This window comes from Anser cygnoides, chromosome 19, assembly GCF_040182565.1.
Source record: "Anser cygnoides isolate HZ-2024a breed goose chromosome 19, Taihu_goose_T2T_genome, whole genome shotgun sequence".
NCBI classification, from domain to species: domain Eukaryota; kingdom Metazoa; phylum Chordata; class Aves; order Anseriformes; family Anatidae; genus Anser; species Anser cygnoides.
In genome coordinates, this window is record NC_089891.1 from 10,009,425 (window position 1) to 10,036,924 (window position 27,500).

Consider the following 27,500-nt stretch of genomic DNA (forward strand, 5'->3'; position numbering starts at 1 on the left):
TAACGAAATGATGCTGGATGAGATTTTATCCCAAAGTGGAAAAGTTCAAGGTTTTCAGCTTCCGTTGCAATGGCTTAATTTTTCTGTGCTGTGGTGGTAAATGGGACACGGAGTTTTCAATGCCAGCTTGGTGCCTCGGAGCAAGTTCGGGACACAGCAGCAGGCAGAGCTCAGTCCCCTCCCGGCGGCTGGCGGTGGTCTCTCCTGGGCTAGCGGAGGTCTCACACCCCCATCACAAGGGGCTCGGGGCACGCAGGCTGCGCGTTCTCCCAGGAAGGGATCCTTTTGTGTGGCTCGGTAGCATCTGGCACGGTGGCGTGTCGATAGTCGGCACCAGCGGCAGTAAAAATACCAGTAATCCTAGTAACTCCTAACCGCGTGCTGGGCCTAGAAATGGCTTTTACTGCTCGGCATTAGAGGACGCTTGTAGGTTTGGCAGAAAGTTTGCTTTCCCTGTCCAGTGGCAGACGTTCCCAGGCCTGAAAAATGTGTAATCGGGCAGCAACAACCAACCACCGCCGTGTTACTTCGTATTATTAGCCCGGGCCAGGCAGCTATTAACATGCACGGGGTCAGCTCCTCGCTGCTCGTAGCTCTCGGGTGCACTCGGCCATCCCAGAGCTGGTGGAATCGAAGCTTCGGAGGCCGCCACATCGGGGCTACCATGACTCGTGGCCTCCTCGCTGCTCGGCTCGGGATCGTGGTGCCACTGGTGGGGCCGAGAGTTTAGGAAGATCCATCAAGCTCTCAAGCTCCTGGCGGGGACAAGTGCCTCATTTAGGGGCGCTGCAAATGAGCTGTGCTTTCGGCGGTGTACAACGAGAAGGCGGCACGGGTGGGCAGGGAGTTTTATGGCCGCGACTCTCTGATTTCCATCCCAGGGTCACCCTCAGCACCTGGGGCCAGAGCTGGGGTTTGTCTCCCCGCTGTGCCAGCTGCTGGGGATGGGGATGTGAGCGGGGCCCCGCGCGCCTCCTCGTGCCCCCGGGGTCTCACAGCGGGGTCCACCCGTGCGGTGGGGATGTGGGATGGCCGGAGGGGCAGGATGAGGCTGGCGGGACGCTCCTCAGCGGTGGGTCCTTTTTGGCTCCCCTTCTCAGGGCCGTGGGCGATTTTGGCTGGCGTGGGCAACTCCAGGCTGCGCCGGGGCAGGGTGGGGGCCCAGCACCGCGCGTGTGCTTTTGCCCAGGGCATGCCGTAAACGATGCTCAGGCACACCAAAGCTAGAAAGTGCCTTTTTATTTTATTTATTTATTTATTTATTTAGCTAGAGGCATCACCACGTGCGCTGCCTCCCCTGCGCTGCCCAGCTGCCCACCACCTTCCTGGCCCCAAGGGGCTCATTTTGTGGAGCTTTTCCCCTAGCAGAAGGGGGGATGGAGGGGTGCTGAGGCCAGCCTGGGCATGGGGTGCCCACAGCTGTCCCTCCTGGGGGCTTGTGGAGTGCCAGGTGCTGCAGGGGGCCTGTTTGCTGCCTTCCAGCACCGTGGAAAATGGGGCTGAGGACCTGGGGCGGGGGGGGGGGGGAGCAGCAGGATGGGGGCCAGAGCCCAGCAGGGCTTTGCCCAGGGGGACCCGCGCAGCCCCCACGGGCAGCCCGGGAGCGGGGCCGGGCGCAGGGCAGCAGGCGCCTTGGGTCTGGGGGACAGGTTTGGGGGCCAAGCCCTAATGAAAACCTCTTGCACGGAGCCAACCCGCCCCGTTCCGTGCCTGCTTAATATTTAACAGATGGGGGGGCGGGATGGGAGGGGGGGATACGAACACGACGGCAGGAAAGAGTTGTGCTGCTGTGCCAGCTGTATCGCAGTCAGAGAGTGTTCAGTTAGCATGCAGAGCGAAAACATGCCTTCGGATTATTGATTAAAGAAATGTAAAAAAGGGGAAAAAAGGGGGGGGGGGGCGGCGGCGGACCCATTTTCTCCCCGAGACGAAAACTTTTCGGCAAGTTTGCCCGGCTGCGAGTGCCCCCCCCGGCCTGCAGCGCTGCGGCTGGCCAGGGGATGGGGGCATGGGGGGGGATATGGGGGGGATATGGGGAGCACGGGGGGGGGTTAAGGGGCCCCGGGGGGGGGTAGGGGGGGCCTCTCCTGCGCCTTTAAGGCTGGGGGCGGCGGTGCCGCGGTGCCCCCGCCCGGGGGCGGTGGCTGCCGATCGCTTCCCTTTGATAAGGTCCTGGCAACTCCGTAGCCGTTCAGGGATGCCGAGAGCAGGGGGGGGCTTTATTTTATCCCCCCCCCCCCCAAATATTTTCTCTCCCCCCTCCCTGGACAGGGCCAGCCCCCCCCCCCCGCAGCAGGCTCCCCGCCGCACGCCCCGCACCGGGGATGCCCGCAGGCAGGAGCACCGGGCGGTGCTGGGGGGGGAGGTGGGGGCTCCCCCCGCTTCTGCTTTGCATGTGCGGTGATTTTTATGGTTTTTGCTTTTTTCCCCCGCTTTTCGGCCTCAAAACGCGGCTTCGCTACCGCCCTTGCAGGACCGCTCCGGCGGCCCCCGCTTTGATGCGGGGAGAGCCCGGGGGGGGGGCGGGGAGGGGCGGGGGGGGGAGGGAGGGAGGGGGAGGAGGCGGGGGAGGGGCCAGCGCTTTTGTATTTAAAATAAATAAAATAAAACAGCCAGGGGAGGGAGGGAGAGGAGGGAGGCGCGGATCGCAGGGGGCTCCTTCCCTCGCAGAGCCCCCCCCCCCGCTCCCTTTTCCCACCTTCCCCCCCCCACCCCCCGATGCTCTCCGATGCGGTTGCACCGCCGGGGAGGAGGAGGAGGAGAGGAGGAGGAGGAGGAGGAGGAGGAGGAGGAAGGCCGCTCGGACAGACGGACAGGCGGACGGGCAGGCGGCGGGGCCGCGGGCGCGCAGCGAGCTCCGGCCGCGCGGTGAGTGGCAACTTCGGGGCCGCGCTCCCCGCCGGCCGCTTCTGTCGCTCTATCTCGCTCCTGTTTACGGATCTTTATGCATTTATTTATTTAATTGATCTCCTCCGCCGATCGGCGCGGTGTGAGGGGCGCGGGGGCTGCGCGGAGCGGGGCCGGGGGAGCCGCGGCGTGCCGGGCTGCTCCCCTGCGCCGTGCCCGGCTCCCTCCTCCCGGCTCCGTCGCCATTTCGGGAGCAGGTTTTTTACGGGCAGCCTCCGTCGGGATCGAGCCTGGGCTCCGCGCAGCGCCGGGCAGCGAGGCTTCACCCCCCCCTGTCCCCCCCCCGGCCCCTTCCCTTTTATTCCTATTTATCGCCCGGGGAGCCCGGGATGCCCCCTGCGCCCAGGTACGCCTGCCGCCCCCCCCCCCCTTATACATCTAATTTTTTTAATTATTTTTTTTGGGGGGTGGTGGAGCGGGTGGCGTCCGGCTGCCCGTGCCCCGCTCCCGGATTTCACGCGAAGCACCCCAAAAAGCCCCTCTCCCCCCCCCAGCAGGGAGGGCGGGGGGGTACCCCGAAATGGGGCGAGCGCTGCCCGGCCGGGGGGGGGGTCCGGAGGGTGCTGGGGGGGCCCCGATGGGCAGCAGCCGGCGGGGCAGAGCCACCCGGAGCCCCCCCGAGCTGAGGGAGGGCCGAGGTGCCCCCCCCGGCCCCGTAAAAGTGCTCCGGGAGTTGAGCGGAGCGGGGCTGGTACTCGCCACCGGGCTGCCATGGAGCCGCGCTCCCGCTCCCCTTCTCCCCTTCCTTTCTCTCCCCCCTCCTCTCTCTCTCTCTCTCTTTCTTTTTTTTTTTTTTTTTTGAAGAGTTGAAAAGCCTGTTTACTTTTTGTCTTTGATGTCGGGAGGATCTGGTTTTGATTAGATCAATACTCCTTTTTTCTCTCCCCCCCCCCCCCCTTTTTCTTTTTCCCTTTGCAGAGAGGAGGCTCAGAGGATCCCCTGCTGACTTGAGCGAGAGGCAGGCGGAGGCGCAGGCGGCTCCTGCAGGATCTCCGAGCCCCTCTCCCCGCCGGGCTCCGGAGCCATGAGCAGCGCCGTGGTCCTCGCCCACCTCCCAGACCCCAGCAGCAGCTTCAGGGAAGACGCCCCCCGGCCCCCTGTCCCGGGGGAGGAAGGAGAGGCACCATGCCCGCAGCCCGCCAGCTCCTTCCTCGTGAAAAGCCAAAGCTTCAAGGCCATGCCGGTGCCTCCTGCCCCGAGGAGGAATGAGAACGGGCTCGGGGAGCCGGAAGGCAGCGCGTCTCCAGACTCCCCTCTGGCCAGATGGACCAAATCCTTGCATTCCTTGTTGGGAGATCAAGATGGTGCCTATCTTTTTCGGACCTTCTTGGAAAGGGAAAAATGTGTGGATACCTTAGACTTCTGGTTTGCCTGCAATGGCTTCAGGCAGATGGACCTTAAGGATACCAAAACTTTAAGAGTAGCCAAAGCTATATACAAAAGGTACATCGAGAACAACAGCATTGTCTCCAAGCAGCTCAAGCCTGCTACCAAGACCTACATAAGGGATAGCATCAAGAAGCAGCAGATAGATTCTATAATGTTTGATCAGGCACAGACTGAGATTCAGACTGTGATGGAGGAAAATGCTTACCAGATGTTTTTAACTTCTGATATATACCTCGAATATGTAAGGAGTGGAGGAGAGAATCCTGCTTACATGAACAGCAACGGACTGGGGAGCTTAAAAGTTGTCTGTGGCTATCTCCCGACCTTGAATGAAGAAGAGGAATGGAGCTGTGCAGACTTTAAAAACAAAATCCTGCCTTCGGTGGTTGGACTATCCAGCAAGACGTTGAGGGTTACAGCGAACGTCAGAGCTACGGAAGCTATCGAGAACGGCTACAGGTAAGGGAAGCCGTGGGAATCGTGCTCTGTGCTAACTTTGGGGACTTTGAGGCTGCTTTTGGAGAGGCTGGTGGAGCGGCGTGCTGGGCAGCGAGGCCGGGGAAGGCTGGGCTCGCAGGGGACACGGGTGCTTCATGCACCTCCGAGTGCTGTGGAATTCGGGGGGCGTTGGCTTTTTCTTTTTTTTTTCCCCTCTCTGCAGAGGGAAAACAAGATACTGTGCTCCTGAGCTCTATTGGCTCTTTCAGTTCTCTTATAGATGAAAAACTTCATAGCAACTATGTCCTCCGGACATACGTTAATTATTGGTTCAACTTTCAAACCTATTAAGCGCAGTAGTAGAGAGGATCACATAGACACATGAATAATGTAACCTACTCGTTCACCAACTTCACCATCAGCCAGCGTTTAACTATGTTGGTTATGTGGGAAGCAATTGTGCGGTCATGGAGCAGGAAATGTATGCACTTACTACATCAAACTGTGCAACTTGCAGAAAATCTTCTTTTATTTTGGCTGTGTGTGTGTGATACGCAGCCTCTCTCATCGCGTTCGCGGTTGGTATCATGTCAAAGCCATTTGGGATGGCTGTGAGCCAATGTATACAGAGGGATACTTAAAATTAAGTACTGAAGGTAGTGCAGACATCCCAGGTGTGGAGTAAGAGCAAATCTTTGGTGCTCTCCTCTTGGCTGTGTACTCAGAGCTAAACTTGCAAGATGTGGTTGTGCCTAATGGCAGCTGGAGAGGATGCGTGCGGGTTATGGGATGGCACTTGTGCCCGTGGTAGGGGCACGTCTGCCACCCCGACCCCTTTCTTTTGTTGGAAGCAAAAGAAATGATGAGGTGAGGAGATGAGGGTGAGGAGAGCAAGAGCCCTCTCCGAGAGAAGGGGGATGGGGAAGAGAGACTCTGATGAGCAAATGATGAGTTGTATAATCCTCTGAAAATGTATTCTTTCCTCTCCCCACCCTTACCATAAATGTGGCTTGTTGAATCAGGGTTGAGAGGAGAGGGCTCTGCTGGCAGATGTGCGCTCCTGTCTGCTGGACGAGGAGTTTGGGTTTTGCTATGGTAAGTGTTTGACATCTCGTTTACAGGAATTTTGAGAGCGTGTCTGTGATTCATGGACATCAAAGGGCATCGGGCTGCTTTGGGCTGCGCTCTGCCTCGCAGGGGAGGCTGTGCTGGAGTGCTCTCTGCTCCTGCCCTGCAGAGAGCTTCCAGCTGTGCAGGGCTTCCTGGTGCCGAGCAGCTCGCGGGGCTGCGAGCCTGAGCCTCCTCCTGCCCCAGCAGGAGCTGGGAGGGCTCCTCAGGGCTGCAGGGGCGATGCTGTGGGGCCGAGCGAGAGGCGGCTTTGGTCCTTTGCCTCTGCTGGAGGGGTGACAGCCGTCAGCGTGGGTACGGGACAGGAGGGACGCGCCCCGTCCCGCCGTGGCCTCGGGGGCTCTCCTGCTGGGAGCCGTCGCGGGGCGGAGGCACCGCTTGGCAGCTGGCGTGTGGAGGACGTGGGGTTTGGGGATCCTCGTCTCGTGCCTCTCCGTGTTGCTGCCCGAGCATCTGCTGTTCTGCAGAACCTGGTTTGAACTGCTGCCCTTCGCTTGCTTTCCAGGAGGGGGATGTTGGATGCTTTTATCTTGCAGCCTTTGTTGGTATTCAGAGCTGGAAGGGCTTGGCTGTAATGTTCTAGCAGTGCTGCAGGCCCTGCTGAAAACCCACGCGCTCCTTGTCCATGAGAGCTCTCGCAGAACTGTGGCTGCTTGCCCGATTAGTGCTGTGGTTTTTTTTTCCTTGTCTTTTTTCCCCTTTTTTTTGTCCAAGGATTAGTGCAGCTTGCTCCTCACACATCAGATCTACCCTCCCAGGACATGAGGTGGTGCATTTGGCTTTGATCACCTTCTGTTGAATTTCCAGGAGCGTTTGCTCTCCATGGGGCCAAGAGATCTCAATGCAAAGAGAGGGAGGTCAAGCTGAGATGCTTCTCGGTCCCTCCCCGAGCTGTCCGTTTGTGAAGCCACTTGTGCGTGCATGTGCTAGGAGCTGATGAGCATATGGATGGGTTCTCTCTCATCGCTCAGCATTTAGGATTGCATTTAGGATTGGAGCTGGAGCTTACACACAGTCTTTCCTGGTGAGTGGCCAAACCACACCTCCCTCCTAGTATGTGCGACGGAATTAAAGAATTCCTGCTCTCCTCCCCAGTGTGTTACGTTCTGGAAGTGCTGTGCAGGCTCTTTCCACTTGCTTCAGTGGGTTGCGATGTGACCATAGCAGCAAAAGCTGGGCTGAGCGCACCTGATCCCAGGAGCTGAGCAATCTGGGGCCAGCCCAGTGTTTGGATGGGAGACCACCTGGACATCCCAGGGCACGGAGTCACGGCCAAAAGCATGGCAAGCTGGAGACCACAGAAACCGTGTGAGCTGCAGGACGTTGGCTCCAGCACCAGTAACGGCCAGGAACAGAAGTGAAGTGACAACACGGTGTTTGCGCCTGGCTGCAGAGCAGGCGCGTGCATGCAAATTGCTGCCTATGTATTTGGAGCCCTAATGCAGGAAATATTTTTGACTTAGAGAGCTCTTGTCCTTTAGAGTGGCTGCCCTCCCCTGTATGTTGTGGTGAGGTTAAAAGCGGCCTCCCCACGCCGCCGAGAGCGTTGGACCTGGCCCCATTGTCCAGGAATTCCAGCTATTATTTATATGCGCTTCTAAATTTATCATGCACGAGTTTGTGTACACAGAGCTGGGCTCCTTCCTTTGCAGCGCCGCCGCACAGTGTGTTTTTGTTCAGGCCAAGGTGGACTCATCTGCCTCCCATTAAGCTCTCGGCTCTAACATCAGTGGGGCTGGCCTTGCTCGGGGAAGGCTGGGGCTCGCAGATGGCCTTCTGCCGGCTCCGAGGGCTTCCTGGCCTTTGAAAGAACCCGCCGGTGGAGCTCGTTTTGTGTGAAGTTATTGGAACCGAGTTTGGCTTCAATTATCAAAGTAAATGATGCCATTGTAAAGCTATGCTCCAAGCAGTGTTCTACAATTAGAGCATGGAAGCTGTGATTAACATAGTTTTGTTGAAATACACTTTTTTTTTTCACATTTGTGCATGCATTTTTTTCCTTTTTTTGCCTTTAAACCTGTGATTGCCCGGTGCCGTTTGTCCCAAGAAAATACCTAATGAGATTCAGTTTTGCCTCGAAATGCTCCTTGTAGACTTTCACTTCTCTGTATAAATCTCTGGTTTGCGCTGCCAGAGTGCTTTCATTTCGAAGAAGTGGAGGTTGGCAATAAAAAAAAAAAATCCCACTCTGCGACTGCGCCCTCGTAACAGGGGGTAGGACCAAGAGCCCCTGAGAGTTTCATGGCAGGGTCCTGCCTCTGCTGTGCCCACGGCCGAATGCGGCACGTGGAGTTACCCGCTGCGTGTCACCGCATCAGGATAAGAGTAGTCGCAGAAACATCAGGCACTCTCCTTGGAGCTCCAGAGCAACTGCTACCTGACAGCTGAAAACACTTTGCATGGGGGTTTGGAGGCTGGGGGGGGTGTGTGTGTGCGCCTGGGCGCAGCATCTGTGGCAGGAGCCCACCGCTTTCCCCTGGAATTTAAAACCCTCGCAGGCAACTTGGTGCATCTGGGTGCAATTACTGGAGTAAGGTGGTCGAATTAAAATAAAAATTAAACAGAGAGAACCGGCGGGGGCTGTTTTGCTTGAAGTATGTGGGGATTTCTGGAGGGTGCTGTGGTGAAGGGGGAGCGTGGGGGCCTACTTTAAAAAATACGTAGACTTTGGGGATTTTTGTGTCAGTGGGGTTTTGGTAGGTGAAGCAGTGCTGCAGCCTGGTACTGCTTGGGAAGATGAGTTAGTTCTGGCCACTTTCTCTAATTATATCTTCCCAAACGCTGTGCTTGGACACACCTCCTCTCCCTGTGCCGTGTTCATACGGAGCTGCTGCCTCCGCCCCCACCGCAGCTTCTCCAGCAATCGCATCCGCGGGGAGAGCACGGGAACGCAGCCCTCCTGGCTCGGCCTGCGAGAAGCCAGGCCCCTCTGGGCAGGGCAGTGGTCCTGGGCTGGGGAGCATCCTTCTCCACCGAGCCTCGTGGAGCATCCTGCTCCACCAAGCCTTGTGGAGCATCCTCTCTGCCAAGCCCCATGGTCCTCGGATGCACTCCTAAGACCCAAGCTGGTTTCAAGTCAAAGTCACGACGAGCTGCACCCCGTGCGCAGTCAGCCCAGCAGCCCCCCGAGGACCCGGGCGGTGTCACGGGGACTCCACGTCCCCCTGAGGCCGAGCAGAAGGCTGCACGTTTTTAGAGGAACTTTTCTGGAGCAGTAGTGGGATAACTTAGCTTTCGCCCACATGTGGAATTAATTCATCTTTGAAGATTTAACTTCTTTCCTGTGGCATTCCTCACTATCTCGTTTTTTGTTGGGTTTTTTTTTGGCTATATATTTTTTAACATCTTGATCTCCTCATCAGAAACGTCTTGGCCTCCCTCGGAAAGGAATGCAGCCCCGGCTGGGCGGAATACCTGCGAGCAGCCCCAGCCCCGCGCCTCATACCAGAGAGGCCCATCAGCTCCCCCATGCTTCCCCCTCCTGTTTTTTTTTTTGCCTTTTTCATTATTTTTTTTTTAACCTCAGCCTTTGTAAAGCTCCTGTTCTCCTGTGCTGGTGGGGCGGGGATGCATGGCGGTGGGGCAGTGGTGGCTGGATGTTTGTGAGAGCAGAGCAGGGGATGGGCGATGGGGTGGGTAGCGGCAGGAGGGCTCTGCTGCTCCCCATTAGGGCCGCTCTGCTGCTCACTTGCATCCAGCCCTGGCCCCTCCAGCCCCGCCGTGGTGGGGGTGGGGAGCTTGAAAGCCCATTAAAAAACCTGCCGAGCCTGCTGGCACATTCCTTAGGCCCCCAAGTCCTGGGTAAGTGGCCCTAATTATTAAAATCAGCAGTCCTTATCAGATGACAAGGCCCTTTGCTTTGATATACAAACGCGGAAGCTTAACAACCCCATCTTCCCTCGCAGAGGAACAAAATGTGCACCTTAACACGCAGCTTTAGAAGCTCCCTGCGTAATCCCCTTATCGCCTGCCCAAGGTATGGCTATTGATCCCGGCTGGGACCTTGGGGGCGCTGGAGGTGGCCCCCAGCGGGCGCAGGGACACCCGGTTCTCCCACATGGTGACCCCGCCGTGCCGTCGCCGTGAATTCCTCGTGTCTGCTCCTGGGCGCTCAGCTCGAACGCCCCGGTGGGGCTTTGGGTTTGCCAAGCCCGTGGTGTCGGTGTCGGTAACCGCTAACGCGAGCCGCTGCCACCTTCCCCCTTCAAAGCGCCGCCCGTAGCACGTCATGCTGGTCCTGCCCTCCCATCCTCCTCTCCCCTCACCCAACCCTAAGCACAAGAAACCCCAGACTGAGGAAGCAGTCGGTTCTCCTTAAAAGTGGGCCGCTTTGTAGTGCGGGGAAGATGGCAGCCCTCTGCGAGGCCAAGGCGGAGGCAGCGGATGGCGGCTCTGGCCATGCTCGCCGTGACACACGGTGGTCCTGCCCCAGCAGTTTTGGGCAGTTCTTTTGTCGCAGGCCGCACAGATACCGTAACTGGTTCTCCCAAAGCGCCCCTAACTCCTGTGTTCAGTGGAGACTGAGGCATTTATTAGCCGGTCCCTCAGCGGCTTGCAGTGGGACTTGAGCTCTGAACTTCTTGATCTTGTGCTTGGTGATGCCAACAGCAGAGCTCCCGTTGGCCTCGGCAGAGCAGCACCAGGCTCTAAGGAGCAAGTCTCTGAAGGTGTCAGAGCGCCCAGGGGTGCTTCGTGGGATTTTGTAAACTGCATGTCCAATGCCAAAAGCAACATCTTTAAGGTTGGTCTTTGGATGCTCTTAGACACTGCCCAGGCAGTGGGTGGCTGGTTGCTCCTCAGGAGCCTGAGCAGCCAGTGTAGGTGGTTCCCAAAAGGAGAGTGCTGCCCTTAAACGTGTGTGTTGTCCTCCAGCCCAAGCCCGACTGGTAACTGGACTCTTGTTTTGCTCATCCCTAGGTCCTTCAAGAGGAACGATCCCGTTAACCCCTACCATGTGAATTCCGGCTATGTCTTTGCCCCCGCAACGAGCGCAAACGACAGCGAAATATCCAGCGATGCCCTGACGGACGACTCCATGTCAATGACGGACAGCAGCGTGTGAGTATCCTGTCCTGCTCGGGCCCTTTGGGACGTGCCATCTGCAGATCTGTGCCGATGCGTGACGGGGACTGGTGGGACCGAGGGTCCTGCCAAACCGGGGGGCGTAGCAAGGCCTGGCAGCCTCGTGCTTCGTGCTGTCGCCATAGGCATTGGATGGAGTAAGGTGGTGAACCCCTCTGTTGCCATTGTGCAGCTGCAGCTCAGCAAACGTGTTTTCCCCTGTGCTGGTAGTGCTGCCTAACCCAGGAGCGCATCTCCCTGTGCCTTCTGTCTTAAGGCCAGGCTTCCTTAACTAGTTATCAGTCATCAAAGAGAAGGAGATTGCTTCCTGTAGGAAGTACTTGCTGTAATTAAGGTTCATTGGTAATGTCAGAACGTACATTAATAGGGCCAGTGACCTGAAGGGGCAAATAGCTGCTCATCTAGTGTGGCTGGGGCAGTCTTCAAAGGGCCATTTGAATGGAGCTGCGTGGAGCAGGGCTGAGTGTGTTAGGAGGGTAGGGGTGAGAGGTGGTTTTGTGGCTGAGCCCAGGAACTGCAGGATCTGTGCTTTCCTCCTGGCTCTGCTGAGAAGTGTGCAGCTGGGAGTAAGTTGTGTGACTGTTCTTCCTCAGTTTGCCTTCCCCAGCAGGAGAGAAATGGGGCTTTTGTGTCTGGGGGTAGAAGAGACAGTAGGACTCGCATAGTGCTCTTAAGGACCATTTTCTTCAGCTGGATACAAGGCAGATGTTTCCGTTTGTGTTTCATGATCTTCACTTAAGTACAAGTCCTCTAGAAAAACCAACCTGTCACTTAACAGTGCTGTGCTCTGTGTCTCGCCAGTGGAACTTCCCCAGTGCCTCTGTCACTTGTGGCCAGTGATTCCCGTGTACTCCTCAGGGAGATTTGCATTCTGGGTTTTGTAAGTCAGCAGTGCTGCATGATGCTGCACAATGGAAAACAGGATTTACCAAAAATCCTTGATGCATAAACAAAAGCTTTTTTTTTTTTTGCCTTTTTTTTTTTTATGCACAAGTGTGTTTTGAACTGATATTATGGAAAAAAATAGTTTGTTGTCCCACTAGATTCCCTTATTGAACAATATTGGCATTAAATAAAAGAGCTGAATCATAGGGTGACTTCTTTATTTCTTCTTACTGGCTCTGGTTGTATGTGATCATGTGTCAACAGAGCATTCATTGGGTTAGTCATTTCTGGACCAGTGTAGGGTCACTTGGGATTCACAGGGCTAGGATTATACCCTCTCTTCACAGCAATGCCAATTGTAGGCCTTATACAGATGAGAGCACTGAGTGAGAAATAAAGTGCATGGTGGATGAAAGGCTTAACTGAATCGCTTTCAGCCCATTGTTAGTCCAGGGGAGCTTAGCGGGGATAAGAGGGTAGCAGCCCGCTTTGAAATTTCCTTGAACAAGTGAATAGGAGCTCCCCATAAAGCAGCGCATGAAAGAAGCCTGCCTGTTTTTTCCTGCTGTAACAATAGCCCGTGCAGGCTGTGAGAGTTTGGGGAAGCTTGGCTGATTAAACTGCCCGCAGCTCCAGGTTGGGGGGCGGCTGGGGGGGCAGCACGGCGGGGCTGGGAGCAGCCCTGCCAAAGGACCGGGTCCTGCTGCGGAGCCAGCTCCTGGGCGTCCCCACGGCCCCGCTCCATCCGCGGGCCGGGGGCGGGCGGGCACCGGGGCGGTTGTGTTTTGGAAGTGGGAGAGGTGAATTGGCACTTCTTGAGGCTCGGCTGAAGTTAAGGCTGATGTAAAACTTCCTTTACGGAGACGGAGGGCTGCTGCCAAGATCGCAGTAAAACACTTGGGATTAGCAGCCGTTCCTGGCACCTGGCTCTGCCGGTTCCTGAAGGCACCGTGCGTGCGATGGGGGCACAAGCCCGCCGTGCTTCTGCAGGCCGTGCCAGGGTGCTCTCCTGCTGCCAGGCTTTGCCACTTTTCAACAGGGGACCCGGTTTTATTCTGTTCCGTCGGCGCGAATGGAAATGAGTTCTTTTGGCTTCTGTTGGTATCGACTGAAGAGCAAAAACTTGTTCTGGAAAAGTCTGTCAGACATAACAGCAAAGTCAGTTTTTTAAAAATATATCTAAACCTCAACTGCACCGGACTTAGGAGAGGTCTCCAAATAATGCACAAGCTGCCTTTTTTTTTTTTTCTGTGTTAGGTGCCAGGGATCAGCCTGTGTGTATATGTTTTGTAATAGCCACAAAGCATCATGCAAATTTATATTTCCATTTCTTGATTGGGGGGGGGGAGAGGAAAGGGGATTTTTTTTTTATTTGCTTATATCTTATTTATGGATTTACTTTGGACACAGGGGAATGCTGCTGAGCAAACTTCAAATATTACCTTATCTTACAAACCAGGCTTTTGATGTTGGCAAGATCAGAGGCTTGTTTCAGAGCCGTTGCCAAATGAAGATGGGAGTGAATGCATATGCGCATGAGTCTGATATTTCAAAGCAGCAGTAAAACTACATTCAGGTTAGGTCAGGCACATCTGAGTCAAAAGGCTAAGATAATTGGCTCGGCTTAAATGGCAGCTGACTGGGTAGAAGACTTCAAACTAGTATTTCCCCCAGAAACAGATTGGCTTAGCCCCAGCCTGGTTAGCTGAAATGTTTATAATTAAACTCTACTATTTAGTGCCTAAACCCTGTAGCTCTTCAGCCCACAGCCTTTAGTAGCCAAGAAGGTGAGTGCAAATGTTTGCTGCTGGAGCATGGGGAGAGGCTGCACCAAGAGGAGCACCTTCTTGCTTGGCGTTGACCCTAAACCCGTGCTCTGTGCTGGAGCCTTTTCGTTTTAAAGGCACTTTCTCCTCATCAGGGGGGCTATTTCAGTGTCGGGGTTTTGCCCCCCACAGTATCTCTTGGCTGTACTCAGCCTGGCTCCAGCTCTACCTACCTGTCCCTCCTGCAGTAGGTGACCACGTTTTGTTCAGCCCTCCTCATCTGGCATTGTCCGTTCTCCCCCATTTCATGTGGAAGGCCTAGATTTAGAAAGCACTCATCAAACTGGCTATAAAAGTCCCTCCTCATTCTCCAGGCTGACTTTCCCAAGCTGCACTGCCTTCCCATCACAGTGAAATACCTTCTTTTTTTTTTTTTTTTTCCCTTTAATTCTGCACTTTGTTACAAGTTGTAAAACTCTTCTGACAAGGCAGGGCTGTAAAAGCAGGGAGCAGGAGGCTTGATCTGGGGCTCTGCTGTGCAACCAGGGGAGGTTTAGGGGAAAGGAGCAGCCTTCATACCGACCTGAACAAGGGCTGATCTTAAATAAAGAGAGGAGCCGCGCTCTTGAGTTGGCTTCTGCAGGGCTTTGCTTTTTCTCCTCCTTTTTGAGCCACCCTGCCTGGCTGGGCTGCGGGAGCAGCACAAGTCCCCACTCCTGCTCCGTATCTCATGGACCATCCCTTTGGGCAGAGGTGGTCCCGCAGTGCAGGGAACATGGGGACACCCCGCAAGGAGAGCTGCACCCAGCCTGGTACAAGGGCTGGGGACAGCATCTCCTGCTGGCAGACCCGGGGGGAGGGAGGTGGGGAGCTCCCCCTTGTCCCTTGGTCGTGTCCTTGGGTGCCTCGTGCTGAGCGCAGACCCTCAGCATCCCCCCGGCGTGCCCCGTCTGGCCCCTGGGACTGCCACCGAGGGAGGGCACCTCCTCTGTCATTGACTGTGCTAACGGGATTAGACCTTTATGTATGTGTGCATGTAATGTGCTCATGCTGGCGGTTTTACTTACCTTTAAAATCTCTATTTTACTCATTATTCTGTGTACTGAAGGTCTTCCCTAAGAGACCTTTATCTCAGTAAGCCTCAGTGAACAGATGCTTCTCTGAAGGTGCAGCTCATTTGGCTTTCACTCAAGATTTGCTCTCCCCCGTCCTTCCCCCAGCCTAATGCAAGCAATGTCAGGTGCCCCGCGCACGGGGCAGAAACACTCGGGGGCCACCAGCGGCTGCGGTTGGTGGCCACGGCCAGCTGCCCCCCCCAAGGCGCTCCGCAGCCCCGTGTTGTGCAACGGGCACAAGTAGCTCCTTCCACTCGGAGCGTAATGCACGCTCACGGGCTGCGTCTGCAGGAGCCTGGTGATCATCTTGTGGCATCACGGACTGTTCGTGGGCTCCCAGCGCGCTCGCGCTCATTATCAAGATTTTTCCAAGTTCATGAAGATGAATTTGTTCTGCTCTTTCACTCTGGGCTTTGCGACTTAGTCTTGCCCATTAAAACAGTCGCTCGTTAATAGCGACTGAAGGATTAGCTGAGCTCTTCGTGAAGGCCTGAGACAGGGCGCTTCAAACCAGGAGTGTGGAGTGGCAAGATCTAGCCATCCGCCTCCGGAGAAGAGACCCGGCACCCCGGGATGGCGTTCCCTTGTGTGGTGGCTCTGGCCGTGCACCCGAAACGTGTCGCACCACCAGCGCGGCCTGCGCACGCAGGGCTGCCGCTGCCTGCTCGGCCGCCACAGCTTTCTGCTGGGCAGGAGCTGTTCTGGAGATGAGTAAGGTGTGGGGGCAGAGGGATGAAAGGGACTGGGCCGGAGATCAAGGTTATTCAGCGAGTCTGAGGGAAGGGGTGGCATCAGACATTCAGGATTTCCAGGCACGCTCTTCCGGTTGTCCCCGCTGTCTGCGGAAGGCCCTTTAATCCTAACCGAGGTGTTTTTTTTTTTGCGTGACCAGATGAGAACGCCCCGCGTTGCCTTGAGCAGGCCGTGCAGTGCTCTGTTGGCACCCGTGCTCCTCTCCCGGCCTCTCCTCGTGGCTTCCTGGCGATGAGGGGAGCGATGTTGTGCCGAAGGGCACGGCCCGCGTTTGCTCGCACCTCGCCAGCCTGTGCTGGCCAGCCTCAGGGCAGGGGAAACATCTCAGAGCCTCAGTAGGGCTGGAGGTGGGGAGCAGCCCTTTGGTGGCCATCCATCTTCAGCCTCCTTCTTGTTTCCGTAGTGCCGATGTCCCATGGGGTGGTTTAGGGCTAGAAGAAAGTTGTGGCCTCAGCTTAATTTGGTGGTGAAAACTGCAACAAAGCTGAAGGGCAAAAGCTTCAGCCTATCAGTGGAAGGGCCTTTCAGGGAGATGCCTCAGAAGTGAAGCTAATGGGATCTTCGGGGCGTCTTCTCAGGTGGAGTTGCCTTCAGCTTGCTGCTCAGCTTTTACTTAGTTACTGCTCAGCCGTGCCTATGGTGACACAGCCCCTTCCCGAGCCGCCAGATGCTGGAGGCTTATCCTGGCCTCAGGTGACATCCAGGGCACTCGGGACAGCTGGGAACACGGGCCCGTAGCATGCCCAGGGTATTTTAGGGCCGATGGAGAACCGGCTTGGTTAGAGCACGGGGTGATTGCGTGGAAGCCAGGCTGACCTGCCATGCCATGCCTCCAAGAGCCCCAGCTGACGGTGACCTCTCTTCCGTGTGCAGAGATGGGATCCCCCCGTACAGAATCGGGAGCAAGAAGCAGCTCCAGAGGGAGATGCATCGGAGCGTTAAGGCCAACGGTCAAGTTTCTCTACCTCATTTTCCGGTAAGTTCAGGTGGGAGCTGCAGGGCCTGGGACAAACCCCCTGGGACCGTCGGTACACCTGGAGGGATGGGAGCAGGGGAGGGGCGCGTTTCCATCCTTACCCGGTGCCAGAGCTTTTCAGGAGAGATCTTGCTCAGCGTCAGGCAGGAGCCGTGTGCTTTCAGCATCCTGCCAGAAACCTGCTTATGCACAGTCACATCTGGTCATCGCCTGAAAGCCAGGTGCTAATTAGGGCTCTTCCATGGCACTGAATTTGCCCTCCTGGGCTCAATTCAAGCATGGATGCTCTGGTGGGGTCCGGCAGAGCGTTGGCTGCAGGTGCAGGAGCCGGGCACCACCTTGACACCTCCTCGGTGCCGCACAGACCAGGGTTTGCCTTGCGCGCATTGCTCGCAGCCTTCAAAAGCACACCATGTGTAAGCTGGCAGGAAGGAGGCTCTCCCGAAAGAGAAACATTTGCAGCAAATATGTGCCTTCAGAACTCTCGCTGCCTTGCTTTGAGGGGGTCCAGTTCGTGGGGTTGCCTTGCTCTTGAAAATTAACTCGCTGACTTGCTAATTCAGTTGACTCGCAGGCTCCTGATTCCTGCAGTGAATAAACTGTTTACACAGACAAGTATAAACTTATCTTGTCTTGAGATTAATATGCTAAAATTCCTCTTTCTGCTGTCTTAAGCAGCAAGAAATCATAGATGATATTTCTGGTGGAGGGGGGTGGTTTATGTGGTTTTTCTTTTTGGTATTTTTTTCCCTTCCTCCATAAAGAAAGTTCTATAGCCTGAGCTTGTAAATTAGATTATTTTGTCCCAGGGCGTGCAAATCGACTTTCTCTGTAAGGCAGTGCTTTGATCAGGGACTGAATAGAGCCAGCTTGTGTAAGAGTGACAATTTCCAGCAGAGTGGCCTTTTTCTACCCTCACATCATTTCTGGAGCTAAGTGGTTGCCGGAGAGAGGCCCCACCTCATCTGGTGGGTAGTATGTGAAAGAGTTGGCAGTTCAGCTTTCTGCTTTCAACAAAAAAAAAAAAAAAGGAAAGAGCGAAAGTAGGGGTGAGGGGGAGTGGAGTGGGGGTGCGTGGGGGTGGCAGGAAGGAGGGGAGAGTCAGGTGGGTGCTTTCTTTTTCCATTTTTTTCCCCCCCATTTCCCTACCATGTTTGCTGCTTTTGGCAGAAATTCTCGTTTTGCCTTTTTATATTCTGCACTTGATTTGGAGATGTTCCCTTTTTCCCTTGATAGATCTGCTTGAGGCAGCCAAGCTCAGCAGTGTAGCACTGCTAGCCTGCAGCAGCTTTCTTCATTTTCTGTACAAAGAGATGGAGGGGGGGGAAGAGATCTAGGACACTGTTGAGACAACACTACCTCAAAGGTGCCCAGTGTGTAGCCAGGAAATAAATTACCAGTACTTCTCTGATCTGCAACCGTTTGACTTCTTTTTTTTTTTTCTTTCCCTTTTTCTCCCCCATCTTATTTTTTTTAATTTCCAACTCCTTTCTGTTTATACTCACTTTATTCCTTGAGTTAAAGTCTCTCCCTCCCACCTCAGAGGTTTTTTTTTTTTTTTTTTTTTTTGATGTTTGACAACAGTCTTTGAAGATTTTCTACTTCAGAGTAGCTACTGATGGGCTGGTTGTACTACAGAGAGAACAAGCGGGGGTTCCTCAGAGTGCGACCAACTGCTCCTGCCGAAGGCAAACGCTGGTGGGGAGGATGTCACTCCATGAGGCCACAGCACTAGCTCATAAAAATCCAGAGCAGACCATGCCTAGTTGCGGTCGTCTTTTCATCCAAACATGGATACACAACAAGCGTAGCGGGGCCGGCGATGCTGCTCCGGCTAAGCGCCCGCGCCCCGCGCCGCCCGCTAACCATGCCTTGTGCCTTCTGTCCCCGCTCCTTGTAGAGGACCCACCGGCTTCCCAAGGAGATGACCCCGGTGGAGCCGGCTGCCTTCGCTGCGGAGCTCATTTCCCGGCTGGAGAAGCTGAAGCAGGAGCAAGAAACCATGGACAGTCTGGAGGAGAGGCTGCAGCAAATCAAGGAGGTAGGAGGATTAACCGAGCAGAGATCCCGCATGCCGCTGGGCTGGGGGGGCAGCGGGGCCGTATCCTGCCTGCTCTGAGGGCACAGGGAGGAGCGCGGCTCCTGTGGGATGGCTCTGCGGTGGGCAAGCTGGGGGGGGGGATGTCCCAGCTTGTGTCTCACTGACTCCCCAACCTCTTGCATTTATCCCCCACCAATGCTTCACCTCCAGGACGAGGAGAAGGAGGGCTCGGAGCTCCCTGCCAGCCTGCAGAGCAGTCGGGAGATGGCGAACCCCCAGCACCCGCAGCACCCGCTCTCGCTCCTACCGTCCGGCAGCTACGAGGAGGACCCCCAGGCCATCCTGGACGAGCACCTCTCCCGCGTGCTGAAGACCCCCGGCTGCCAGTCTCCCGGCATGGGCCGGCACAGCCCCCGTGCCCGCTCCCCCGATCGCCTGCCAGGAGGCAAGCTGCAGCCCGGTGTGGCCTCGCCGGCCGCCTGCACCCTCCTGGGTAAGGGATTTATCACCAAGCAGACCACCAAGCACGTCCACCACCACTACATCCACCACCACGCCGTACCCAAGACGAAGGAGCAGATCGAGGCGGAGGCGGCTCAGCGGGCGCAGTGCTGCTGCCCGGCAGGCAGCGACTACTACTGCTTCTCCAAGTGCAAGGGCCACCTGAAAGGCACAGACCCACCTCTCCCTCCGCTGGAGCCCTTCGGGTAAGCCGCGAGCCTTTCTCCATCACACCCACACAAAAATCACCAGCCCATCCTCCTCCCGCAGTGGGATCGCTTGGGAAAACCACAGGGGGCTGGGTGGGTTGTGGTCGGTGCTGCCTGGGGTGCGTGGGGCAGCGCAGGCGACTAACCATGGGCTCGTGTCCCCTTCTCGCCACCAGCAGGACGGGCACGCTGACCAAGAGGCCAGGCAGAGGAGCGGAGAGCGTCGCCCTGCCGGCTGGGGACGGGGGGCTGCCCGGCCCCGGTGGGGTGCAGCTACCTGGCGGTGAGGCGGACCGGGCGCAGAACGTCTGGCAGTGGATGCTGGAGAGCGAGAGACAAAATAAGCACAAGCCCCATAGGTAAATACGCAGCTGTCTACAGCAATATCGCTCCCGGTAAATATTTATATATTACATGGGCTGTCTATTTTTACAATCGCTAAAAACAAATGAGACTCTTTGCTCCTCCGGTTTAATATAAAAGCTGTTCCGCAGAACCAGAAAAACCACAAAAATGTCATGTTTTTGGCAATAAACCTCCTTTCATGTTATGACAGACTTTTGAGAGGGAGCGAGCAGAATAGGAGCTGCTATTAAAGTCATATTTTCCAGCTTTTCTAACCCGACTTCTTCCCCTCCCCAAGCACACAAAGCACAAAGAAGGCCTACAGCTCCGACTTTGCCAAGGGGGCCCCCGGCGAGCGCCCCGGCCGCCACCACCCCTGGGGGACCGGCAGCCACCCGCGCGGGGTGCAGCCCGCCCACCCCTTCGTCCAGGACCCCACCATGCCCCCGCTCACGCCGCCCAACACCCTCGCCCAGTTGGAGGAAGCGTGTCGCCGGCTCGCCGAAGTCTCCAAGCCTCAGAAGCAACGGTAACGGCGGCAGGAGGGACGGGGTGGCCCCAGCTGGGTTTGGTGCTGGGATTTGGGGAGCAGTAGGGGTTTGCCCGGGGTAGGAGCCTCAGCCAGGGCCATTTGCTGGGTGCTGGTTGTGCTCTTCTTCACCCAAGTGGAGGCTGAGCGCTGGCAAGGCTGTAGCAGGCGCGTGCGAACGCGTGGACGGTGTCTTCCTCGCGGTGTAGGTAGAGGTCCAGATCAGGAATGGGGCTGGACCGTGGGGATGCATGACGGCACAGCTTGGCCAAGCCCCAAGGATGAGCCTCCTTATTCCAACCCCACCCTACCCCGGCACAAATAGTTTGAATCCTAGGCTATTACTTCCACTCTTTTGATGGCTGTAATTTGCCCATTTTTCCTCTGGGCCGGACTCCAGCTACATACCAAGTGGAGAATTGGACTGGTTATCATTCATTTGGGTATGGAAGGATCATTAGCCCACAGCATTTTTAATTCTTCCTTTGATTGTTTACAACATATGAGGGTTGATACAAAGAGCGAACTTAACGACCCACAGGAGATTTCAATTAAGAAGGCTGTATTTCAACAATTTTTAAAAGATCTTTTTTTTTTTTTTTTATTTCCTCTCCCCCATTTGTTCCCCCCAACTTCAGATGTTCAACCTCAAATCAGCAGAGGGATCGAAACCACTCAGCTGCTGTTCAGGGGGGAAACACCCCATTTTGCAATGCAAGTCTAACGACAGAAGAGTGAGTATTGCACATGGATAAAAGGATTGGGAAATATATATATCATAATAATTTTATTTTCATTAAATGGATTGTGCTTTGAAAAGAGAGGAAATTTTTATATCTGAAGTTTTAGTCTTTCAAACATTCTTCTTAAAGAAAGAACAAAACATTTTCAAATCTTGTCTCTGGCTCTTTTTAACTTGCATTCCTGTAAAGTGGACAAAGATTGGATTAGTCTAATTACAGGATGGTTCTTTTAACAAGAAATCTGCTACAGAGAGGTCTAAAATGGCCTAAATAATTAAAGTTTTCTTTCTTACCCTCTTCATCTTAAGCAATGAGTAATGTTTGAAGTCCAGACTGAGCCACCTGACTAGAGCCTTTCATTTTTAATTGGTTGACCTTAAGTCCACCAGCTGTCTTTGCTAGCAGCTTTTTTTCTGAAGCCACTCTACAAAGACTTAGAACAAATTAGGAAGACTAAATTACTGCGGACTAACACTTTGTGACCTTTTGACATGCCAAGTGTACATTGCCTCAGAAGCAGTTGTAGATTTGGCTGCATGGCATTCACCAGAGCGTTGCCATTTTGCTGTGTAATATTGTTTTAATTATTCTTTAAGAAGAGTTCCTTATTTCAAATGACAAGATCCGGTTAATTTTATCCTTGCTGTTCATGAGTAACAAATAAGATCACCTGTGTACTTCAGGTGAAATAGTCTTGGAGTAATTTTACTGTTAGCTGTTGCTGGTTGCAGGTAGATTTGTGCATGAGAAAGAAGTCTGTCAGATGCTTTGTGTGAAGGTAGATGAAATGAATCTTTTAAAATCAGACACGTACAGTGCTTGGGCCTGGCAGGTACTTAGCCTATGGTGAGCCCTGTGCACGCTCATCCGGACCTTGGTCCTGATTTTACAGCAAGTTCCTAACCTCGGTTCTCCCAGCCACAGACTGGGACTGAGTCTCTGCTGCTCAGATGCACCCTGAGGCTGGGCGCTTTGTGATGCTGATATTTCCACCATCAAAGCAACCAGGAGCTGCTGTCAGAGCCCAGCATCCCACAGGGCTAAGTGCTGTGCAAACACAGCATGACAAATTCACCTCGAGTACAGGAATATCTGACTTTCAGGTCACACCCACTGTATTTCTGACCAGCATTACGTGTAGACTGAGTGCAGTGAAACTGCTTGTTCTCAAGTGGAAAAATAGAGTTTTTGTGTGTGTTGTTTTTGTTTTACAGTCACAAAGAGCCAAAGAAACTCCCGGTTGTTCACACCTCTCAGTCTAGTGAGTTGGTTGTCACCTATTTTTTTTGCGGAGAAGAAATTCCCTACAGGAGAATGTTAAAGGCCCAGAGCCTGACACTTGGGCACTTTAAAGAGCAGCTGAGCAAAAAGGGAAATTATAGGTAAGAATCTTTGTCATTTGTTTGTTCTTTCATGTACTGAAATAAGACAAAAGAATCAGCAGATATTTTTGCAGATCTGCCCACAGCAACACATTTACATCACCTTTTGGAGCCTGTAGCTTTTCTATTCTTACTCTCTTCCCACTCAAACCAAGAGCAGCTTGGAGATGGAGCAATGGGACAAGCTGCACTCCCTGAGCAGCAGCTTGGCTACTGGGCCACCTCCTCTCCTTCTCCATCCCCTGCCTCTTTCCGAGTTGCACAAACATGCAGGCTGGCAAGCCTCGTGCTACAGCTCGTCCAAAAAGCTGGATACCAGGTGAATACCTCACCTTGCAGCGAGGGCCTGGAGCCCCTAGAGTGGGGTGGGCTGTGGGGTTCACTTTACAAACCAGAGGTGTCAACGTTCATACGGCTCTGTCCTCCGGTTGCTACTGTAATTTTTTGTGTGTTTGTAAAATGGGCACAAGGCCACCTCTGTCCCACAGCTCCTGGGGTGTGTTTGAATAGTGTTGCTGTAAATCCAGTGAGTGGAAGGCTGGGATACTGCATCTGAGCGGACATGTAGCTGAGGTGCAAGCCAGTTTGTTTCAGCTCGTCAAAAACCTTTTCTCTTTGTTAGGGGGAAAAACACTGCCCTGTAGGGAAAAATCCACCACTGATACTGGGTTTTTCCTCAGACACCACCAGCGAACCCTGCGTGTCTGGTTTCCAGGGCCCAGTTTAGCCAGTTTGCTCCTTCCTTGCTCTTGTTCCCATGGCAGTATCTTTGTCGGCTGTTTTCGCTGTAATCTCCCAGTGGATTTGGGTGCTAGTGGGATCATCTGTCTGCCACTTCTTGTACAGGCTGTGCAGGGGGGGTGAAGGTCCAGCTTTAAGGTTTGAATTTGCACTGAATTTGGCACTTCTTCAAAGAGCCAGGCAGCCTGCCCTGTAACTGGCAGCTTCGGATTTAACCTCCAAATGGTCATTTTGTTTTGTTAAGAGGCCTTTCCAGCTGGTGCACCATCACTGGCTTGCCTTTAGCTTTGGAAACTCCACATATGCAGCTCAGAAATCACCCTGGGGCGCTCTCAGGCTGGGAGGGTGCTGAGCTGTGGGTCTGTCTCTGGATGCTGCCCAGTGGGGCTGGGGCTGAAATATTGCCAATCCTGCCCCCCAGTCATCTTTGCAGCCCGCCCAGCTGCCATCAGATGGCAGCAACCTGCAAGTACACCCAACCTGGACAACCTCCAGGGTAGGTGCTGGTGTCTCTTGCACCCCTTCACCACTTCCCAGCTCGTACAGTCTCTCATGGCCCTCCGTATAGTTCCTCTTGCTACAGCCATGGATGCAGCCCCATGACCCAGTTGCAGACCAGCTTGCTCAGCCTCGCCCTGGTTTGCTGCTGCTCTGTTCCTTGTGGCTGTAGTACCCTGCTACCCCCCTGCCCCCCCCCCCAAAAAAAAAAAAAATTTTTTAATTTTTTTGGTGCGTTTGTTTTCCGTGACAATTTTTGTGCGATGACTGAGTGCTGGAGTAGGATCCTAGAACCTCTGTGGCCTGAAAGCCCCTCCAGGTGCAATTATTTGTGCCTTGTCAGACTGTAATTACTTTAGAAAATGTTTTTAAGTGACTGACAAGGATGAAACAATGTTTTGCTTAGATCTCACCCCTTTACACCTGGGTAAAGACAATACTGAAATTTATAAAAGGAACTTGGGTACATGCCCAGTATTTTATCTTGCACAGACACAAGGTGAAACTAATTACACAAATGTGTGTACCTCCAGGGAATCATTTTGATCTAAGCTTTGACTTTTGGCTGGACTTTGAGTGAAACTGCGGGTGACCTTCAGGGAAGAGGGCCGCAGTGCCCAGAGTAGCGTGTGTGTTACGGGGAGGCACTAACTAGGCTGCTTTGGTCACATCTGGCATTGATTTCTTTTTAAGGCACATTTAATAAGCATGTCTTTGAAGCCTTTGCCTTTCATTTAATGCACAAAGACATGCATAAATGCTCGACTCTCCAAATTCTTTATTGATTGAATCAGTTTGTGAGGCGGGTACCTCGGGCCCTGTCACTGCTCCTCCTCGAAGCCGAGGCCTGCGCCCGCTGGGCCATGGGGCAGCCCCGCAAAAAATTGCTGCTTTGCTCCCCCCCAAAAAAAAGAAGGAATTAAGCAGTGATTTAATACTGATGGCGTTAACAAAAAACAAACACACACACACAAAAAAACTGGGTGGTGTCGGGTAATCTTAACATGGCAGTGGTTCAAAACAGAGCTGTAACACCAGGCCTGCTCGGCTCTATTGGTGCCAGATGTCCAAAAAAAAAAAAAAAAGAAAAGCAAGGCTTGCCACATAAAATATGTTTCAATGGAAAGCCCATTTCTGAGCAAATAAGAGCAGAGCAACTTGTTTGAAGATGTTGTGGGGGAGGATTTTGCTTTGCCTCCTCTTTTTTTTTTTTTCCCCTTTTTTCTGTGAAATAAGGTTGTAATTATGTAAAAGGTCATAGCGTGTTTTCTCAAATAAAAATTTTGTAAACACAGCCAGCATTTCAGCTCGTGGAGGAAGTTATTGGGAAGAACGGCTGTTATCTGGAGAGGGGCGGAGAAGGGGAAAGGAAAGAGAAAGTTCTTTGTAATTCATTCAAACTTTCCTTGTTTTTTTGGTTTTGTTTCAAGCCTGCTGGCCTGGGGAATTGTGGCCTTGACCTGCAGCATTAACGGTGGTGGGAGTTGTGCCATTGCCTTCAGTGAGCACAGGCTGTGAGGAACTTAAATAATGTGTTTTCCTTGCTGAACCTTTAAAGACACAACATGTGTCAATTCAGCTTGGACTGACTTTACAAAAATAAATCCTAAACATACCTTGACTAAATGTAGCTGCTTCAATCTCTGTAAGCAAAAAGCCAGCTTTTATCCCCCTACCAAAATAATTTTAACTTACCCTAAAAATAAATAGATATGAAAGTCATCTTTACTGTGTATTTTAAAAATGCGTAATAGAACATTCCCTACTTAAAAACAAAATTCTAATAGCCTGCCCTGGCCTTTTCAGTTTTACCAGTAAGAGTAAGTTTAATTTGCTCTCCTTTTTTGAAAATCTCACCTAGCAAACATCTGCTAACCCCAGTTGTCTGGAAACTACAGGGGAGGGGTGTGGGAAGTGTTTTTTTGGTGTTTTTTTTTTTTTTTTGGTAATTCTGATGAAGGTTTTTCCATTTCTGGTGATCAGATGGGAAAGCACTTTTCCAAGAGAGCAAGGGAGCAGGCATGTCCGAGGAGGTGTGCGCAGACGGACAGGCTCCCTAAATGCTACCCCTCTGAATGGAAGCCCTTCATTTGTGCATATGCAATTAAGCAGCCTTAGAAGGAAGAAAGCTAGAAACGGGATAAAAGGAACCTTTAATCAAGAAGCTGAACGGTCTAATTCAGGATAATAGAGGGGTCCTTACTGTTTGACACAGGAGGGGTGGGGGGTGTTTTTTGTCTCTGGGAGCATTGGCTTCATGATCTAACGACCCAAAGCAAAAGAGAAGGAATGCAGGACACTGCTACTTGACCTTCTGGTGTCACATCTTGCAAGCTAGATCGGGGTTGCTCTTTGCATGTGACCGCTAGGAAGCATCAGGAAACAAATACAGTAGTTTCTGTCATTTAAAATGGATATGTGAATTAGGCACTTTGTTGTTTCTAATGGGGAGCTCCCAGTTTTTCTGTAGCAGTGCCACAGAGTTTCAGCTGCTGCTTTGCAGGAAGCTGGGCAGGCTTTCTTTTAATCCATCTGTATGCCTAAAAAGCCTCTCCTTTTAATAACAGTTGCTAATTTTAATGTTGGGACTAGGCTTTGAAACAAGAAAACACATGAAAGAAAGGAGGTGGGGAGAGAGGGGAACCTTAAGAATGCCTTGCTTTGAAATTGTATTTATTTATTTTTTAAATAAGATATTTGACCAGAAATCACCGTGCTTTCTAATTTTCCTTACTGCTAAGGATACCCACTGCCAACGCGTGTAATTTACTCACAGTGCTGTAGAAGCTGCTGTCACTGCTGAGGAGCGTGCTCAGCCTCGCTCCCTCTGTCCCATCGCTGTCCCCGCTTACATCCCTGCAGAGCCGGGGACGCTTTCATGTTGCTGGACCTGACCTGCCCTGAGGTTTTCCTGGCCACGCTGGGAGCTGGAGGAGCGTCCTAGGAGGGAGAGATTGAAAATGTTGTGGTTTAAAGAGCTGCCAAAGCATCCTTTACTTTACCTTTTGATTTTTAACTGTGTTTTAATTCTCCTCACCACAGATACTACTTCAAAAAAGCAAGCGACGAGTTTGACTGTGGTGCAGTGTTTGAAGAGATTTGGGAAGATGAAACAATTCTGCCCATGTACGAAGGAAGGATTCTTGGGAAAGTAGAAAGGATCGATTGATGGCATCTGTGTTTCTTAAGAAAATTTAAGCTAGAAAAGTCTTTGGACACACAACAGTAGTGATGACAAGGAAAAAAAAACTCTGAAGGAAAGTTTTGAACCAATGAAGAAAAAAAAGTGAAGTCTCTGAAGACTTTGCTGAATTAGCCTTAGAGGAAAAAAATGGCATTTATTATTCATGAGTTGGGTACTGAGATGATAAAAACCCTGAACTATTTATTAAAAACATGACCACTGTTGGCTATTGGAGATGCAGACTGTGTTTGAGAGACTTCCATACATAATATATGATTTCCTGGGGATCTGAAATCTATGGACTAAGAGAAACTATGTATAGCTTACCTTAACAGTAATCCTTATTGATATTTATTGAACAGTCTGTTTTCCCTTATGTCCAGTTTTTGGATATGCTGCTTTAACAATGGAGAAGAGAGGGGCTGGGAAGTAGGGTGATGGGAGGAAGGATTATTTTATTTTTTTATATTGTTCCCACTATCTAAAATTCAGGAGTATGCCCAGGAGTGCATTCATGATTTTTTTGAAGGGGGAGGAGGGAAGGACCGATATTGTGCCCAATATTTCTCCAAGTGAAGATAAAACTTTTCTAAAGGAATAATAATAATAATAATAAAAAGAAATAAAAATACTGTCCTACCATCCATCTAGAGACCGGTGCATTTTAATCTATGCTGCTCTAATTTGAAATAAAGGTCTTAAGCATTAAATATGTTAGATGCAATATAACACCAAAAACTTGCTATTTCGTCCATGGATTTCTGTGGTGTGAGGTTTTTGCTTTGCTGCTGTCAGTGTTGAGGGTGCCGTGTGGTGTCCAGTGCCTATCTTGGTCGAGGTGAGCTAGAGCAAAACCCCAGTGTGGAAGAGCTGTAGAAGGAGCCATCC

The 27,500-nt window shown here is 52.9% G+C and overlaps 1 protein-coding gene and 1 long non-coding RNA gene across 4 annotated transcripts in view; one reads left to right on the forward strand and one right to left on the reverse strand.

The window, feature by feature from the left end:
- The first annotated feature begins 2,708 nt into the window (after window positions 1–2,708).
- Window positions 2,709–27,479, forward strand: AXIN2 (axin 2). 2 transcript variants are annotated; one of them, XM_048064496.2, is made up of 11 exons: window positions 2,709–2,868; window positions 3,826–4,755; window positions 10,780–10,920; window positions 16,337–16,439; window positions 18,340–18,480; window positions 18,691–19,187; window positions 19,367–19,549; window positions 19,834–20,064; window positions 20,703–20,798; window positions 22,022–22,189; window positions 26,471–27,479. In XM_048064496.2, the coding sequence occupies exons 2-11, from the start codon at window positions 3,932–3,934 to the stop codon at window positions 26,595–26,597; spliced, it is 2,511 nt and encodes an 836-aa protein (XP_047920453.1). In that variant the 5' UTR covers window positions 2,709–2,868; window positions 3,826–3,931; the 3' UTR covers window positions 26,598–27,479. The 2 variants fall into 2 exon arrangements, with proteins under 2 accessions (XP_047920453.1, XP_047920454.1); XM_048064497.2 differs by having other exon boundaries at window positions 19,370–19,549.
- LOC125182850 (uncharacterized) overlaps window positions 20,837–27,500 on the reverse strand; it is an 89,114-nt gene continuing 82,450 nt past the window's right edge. For both annotated transcript variants that reach the window (XR_010825921.1, XR_007163501.2), the window contains exons 3-4: window positions 26,203–26,368; window positions 20,837–20,988 (exon numbers count right to left, since the gene is read on the reverse strand). This is a non-coding gene — a long non-coding RNA (uncharacterized lncRNA). The remainder of the gene's footprint in view (window positions 20,989–26,202; window positions 26,369–27,500) is intronic.